The 4,863-nt window shown below is 36.0% G+C and overlaps 1 protein-coding gene across 1 annotated transcript; it reads left to right on the top strand.

Annotated features, from left to right (window-relative positions):
- Positions 1-6: 6 nt before the first annotated feature.
- Positions 7-4,857, top strand: Znf30 (zinc finger protein 30; the record flags this gene model as incomplete). Its single annotated transcript, XM_015497067.2, has 1 exon — positions 7-4,857. A coding segment is annotated over exon 1 (1,842 nt), but the record flags the coding sequence as incomplete, so codon positions are not given.
- Between the last annotated feature and the right edge of the window lie 6 nt (positions 4,858-4,863).

The raw sequence follows: 4,863 nt of genomic DNA, 5'->3' as shown, positions 1-4,863 counted from the left end.
TACAGAAAAAAAAAAAAAAAAAAGAAAGAAAAAAGAAAAAGAAAGATTTATTGGCATATGGCTAGTATTTAAGGCCATAGTACTGGATGAGGTGATCTGGAGGGCCAGAACCCCTGAGAGTATAATAATTCTTGTGAGGCTTTTGGTTCAGAAAAGATGAAACAGGCAGGTAAAATCATGTTCTGAAGTTCTGGGGGGAAAGTATTCAATCCAACATACCTTGTATCTTAGCAGACTACTTATATTGCTTTGAGCATATTTTGTTTTAGTTACATATCATATTTGTATCTCCTAACATATGGGAATATTATACTATTCTTAAAGGTGTAGGATTTTGGTTTGTTTTAGCATTTTGCCAACTAAATTAAAAACTACATAAAAAGGTGAAAGAATAATACAATGCCCATCCTTAAAATCTTCATCTAGATTCACAGTGCTTACCACTTTGCTGTATACCTTATATGTATAAAACTTTAGCTATATTATTTAAGTAAGCTTCACAGATTGTAACACTTTATCCTTAAATACTAAGAATAAGGATATTATTCTCCCTAAACTCCCACATCCCCAGTCCCCACATGTGATGTTTCACTGGCAGTACCCACCAAAGGATCATCTTAGGCTCAATTAAGACTAAGGTGGTCTTTGGTGTTTTGGCTCATTCTTTTAGATCACACAAGAGGAACTCCAGCTTGCCAACACAGCAGCATCAACTGTTCCTCTTAGTATGAATCCTCGGAGTGTTTCATGCAGGATACACTCACAGTCATCCAAAAAGTAAGGTGCAAAGAAGTGAGGTACACATCAGGCAGGTTTGGGAGTTGCCATGACTTAAAGAAGATATATTTCACAGAATTTAGTATCTGTAACAATGCCATAGGTATAGTCTCCAGGGTCCTCACAAGAGACATGTAATTTAGAAGAGATCTACATTCAGGGAAGCTCAGAATATGGATCGGTCTTTGTATCATAAGTATTCATTTTTCATTGTCATTGATTTTATAATTCAAAATAATTATTTGCATATTATTTTTGTCATTAGATTTGTTATTGTTTTTACCAGAGCTCCAAATTAAGTCATCTTTTTTTTTTGGACAAACTCATGAAACTCAATTTTTATGCTACTTTATTTAGATATGATTGGCATACAAAAAAAGCTGTACATATTTAATATAATTTGATGAGTTTGGAAACCCATCAATCTTAGAAATTATTCTTCCTTTTTAGATTAAGATGACTGAGTCTCACTTTGTACTTCTGCCTCATTCTGGAAATTTATCTGTTCCATCAAGGATTTCCTGATTCATATTAATGGATTATCATTGAACTATTATTATAATACTATCTCTTAATTTTGCTCTAATTTCATTTCTTTTGTTCAGAGATTTGTTTGCAATCAGTTAATTACTACTGTGTGCTTATAGTTCAGTCCTGAATGAAAGATGTGTTGGGCCTGAATTGAGGAATGTATTACTAGTTATCTGTTGCTTCACAACAAATTACCACAAATGCACTAGCTTAACATTAAATTCATATATTATCACATAGTTTTACAAGTCAGAAGTCAGCACAGATTGGCTAAATCAAGGTATCAGTCATAGCTGCTATCATTTGGTACTCAGGGGTCTCTTCCAGGCTCACTGGTTGTTGGCAGAATTTATTTCCTTGTGGCCCCTTTCACCTTTATTTAAGCCAAGAGCTAGTAAGGCTTCTCCTTTTTACACTTTAAATATTTCTTACTTCCCCTTCTGCTGAATCTCTCTGAGCCTCTGTTGTCCTCAGCCAGGAGAAAACTCTAACAAATGTTAAGAGTTTAAGTATCCTTAAATCAACCGATTAGTAGCCTTATTTATAGACCTTTTACCAGGTGGCACAATATATTCATGGGCCTGATGAGCGGACAAAGATCATGAGGACAAAAATATTCTTTACTACAGAGGTGTTTGGGAAAAATAAATTAAAATCATAACAGAAAAATCTTAAGTATAGAATCAGAAACTAGTAGGAAGTCAAGAAATGAAGTTTTGGATAAAAAAAAGAAAGACATGGACATCCTTAGACAAGGCCAGCAGTTTTTTAGTATTCCTGGTAAAGTGACATTTTACCTATGTAGGATGAGAAAGATCCAGTCGGCAAACAACACATGCCAAAGAACTTTGGGGAGATGGTGCTACCTGCTCATAGAACCAAAAGATGAGAAAATTTGTGTCACATTCTAGGTGCTGAAAGGGGGAAGTGAAGTAAATAGGGAACAAAGGGAGCTGTGGCTTCATGGGAGGCCTGACATGTAAACAGGGACTGCATTATTTATAAAAAGGCATATGGGTTTAATCTAAATGTAGAAAGAAACTATGAGAGGATGAAATATGGGTTATAAAAGTTTCATCTGTATCAGAAACATTTGTTAGAAATGTTAAAAATATCAATGCCCAAGAACTTCTCTGTATATCCTGATTCAGGGCTCTAGATAGTGCTTAAACATTAGTTTAGTTTAGTTTTGTTTTTTTAACAAGCCCTTTGAAGATTTTGATCTATACCTAAATATCAGAAATGAAACATTTCACTAATCACTAATCTTACTATGAACTCCCATTAACTCTGCATTTTTTTCTTTTTGAATTTTATAGTAATTATTATCTAAGCTATTTATTTCTTTTTTATTTTTTTAAGCTGTTTATTTCTAGTTTTTTTTTTCAATTTTTATTTTCTCTTTCATAGAAATTATTTTTTCTTATTTGGAAAAAGAAACTTTTTGGTTTTTTAAAATTTCTTTCAGATTTGCAGTTGGAGAAGGAAATAGTCAGCCTTGAAGAAATTCCCCCTTATGAAAAATGTACATCTTTTGCTCTACATCAAAGAGTTCTTAGTAGAGAGCAACCATGTGAATGTCAAGAATATGGGAAGACTTTCTGTCAAGGCTCAAAGCCTGTTCCACACAAGAAAATACATTGTAGTGAAAACCCCTACAAATGTAAAGAATGTGGGAAGAGCTTTAGTAGTGGACATCAACTCACTATGCATCAGAGATTGCACGTTGGTGAGAAATCCTATGAACGTAAGGAATGTGAGAAGAGCTTTAGTCCTTTTTCATACCTTATTCAACATCAAAAAACTCACATTGTTGAGAAACCCTATGAATGTAAGGAATGTGGGAAGACTTTCATTAGGGAATCAGCCTTTGTTAAACATGGGAGAATTCACACTGCTGAGAAACCTCATGAATGTAAGGAATGCGGAAGGACTTTTAACAGTAGCCATCAATTTATTGTACATCAGCGTATCCATATTGGTAAGAAACCGCATGAATGTAGGGCATGTGGAAAGGCTTTTTACAGTGGCTCATATCTTGTTCAACATCAAAGAATCCATAATGGTGAGAAACCCTATGAATGTGAGAAATGTGGGAAAGTTTTTACAGCATATGGAAAACTTATTAGGCATCAGAATATTCACACTGGTGAAAAACCTTTCGTATGTAAGGAGTGTGGAAAGGCCTTTAGGCTTAATTCTTTTCTTAATGCACATCAGCGAATTCATGCAGCCGTAAAACCCTATAAGTGTAAGGAATGTGGGAAAACCTTTAGTCTTGCCTCATATCTTGTTCAACATGAAAGACTTCATACTGGTGAGAAGCCCTATGAGTGTAAGGAATGTGGGAAGGCCTTTACTACCTTTTCATACCTTGTTCAACATCAGCGAATTCATACTGGTGAAAAACCTTATGAATGTAAAGAATGTGGGAAGGCCTTTGCTACTAGCTCATCCCTTGTTCAGCATCAGCGAATTCATACTGGTGAAAAACCCTATGAATGTAAGGAATGTGGAAAGGCCTTTACTGTGTATGGACAACTTACTCGACATCAAAGTACTCATACTGGTGAGAAACCCTTTGAATGTAAGGAGTGTGGAAAGGCCTTTAGGCTTAGTTCTTTTCTTAATGCACATCAGCGAATTCATGCAGCAGTAAAGCCCTATGAGTGTAAGGAATGTGGGAAAGCCTTTAGTCGTGCCTCATATCTTATTCAACATGAAAGACTTCATACTGGTGAGAAGCCCTATGAGTGTAAGGAATGTGGGAAGGCATTTAGTTCTAGCTCATACCTCATTAAACATCAAAGAATTCATACTGGTGAGAAACCCTATGAATGTAACAGATGTGGGAAAACCTTTACTGCTTATGCTCAACTTGTTGGACATCAGAGTGTTCATACTGGTGAGAAACCCTTTGAATGTAAGGAATGTGGGAAGGCCTTTAGGCTTAGCTCTTTTCTTAATGCACATCAGCGATTTCATGCAGGGGTAAAGCCCTATGAGTGTAAGGAATGTGGGAAAGCCTTTAGTCGTGCCTCATATCTTGTTCAACATCAAAGAATTCATACTGGTGAGAAACCCTATGAGTGTAAGGAATGTGGCAAGGCCTATAGTACTGGCTCATACCTTGTTCAGCATCAGAGAATTCATGCTGTTGAAAAACCCTTTAAATGTAATGAATGTGGCAAGGTCTTGATTAGTCACCATCAACTTACTGTACATCAAAGGGTTCATACTGGTGAGAAACCCTATGAATGTAAGGAATGTGGCAAGGCCTTTAGAATGCATGTACATCTTACACAGCATCAGAAAATTCATATTGATATGAAGCCCTATGAATGTAAGGAATGTGGAAAGACTTTTAGTCGGGCCTCGTACCTCATACAACATGAGAGAACTCATACTGGTGAGAAGCCCTATGAGTGTAAGGAATGTGGGAAGGCCTTTAGTACCTTTTCATACCTTGTTCAACATCAGCGAATTCATACTGGTGAAAAACCTTATGAATGTAAAGAATGTGGAAAGGCCTTTGCTACTAGCTCATCCCTTGTT

Source organism: Marmota marmota, unplaced genomic scaffold, assembly GCF_001458135.2.
Source record: "Marmota marmota marmota unplaced genomic scaffold, marMar, whole genome shotgun sequence".
Taxonomy (NCBI): domain Eukaryota; kingdom Metazoa; phylum Chordata; class Mammalia; order Rodentia; family Sciuridae; genus Marmota; species Marmota marmota.
This window is presented reverse-complemented; position numbering and strand designations above follow the sequence as displayed.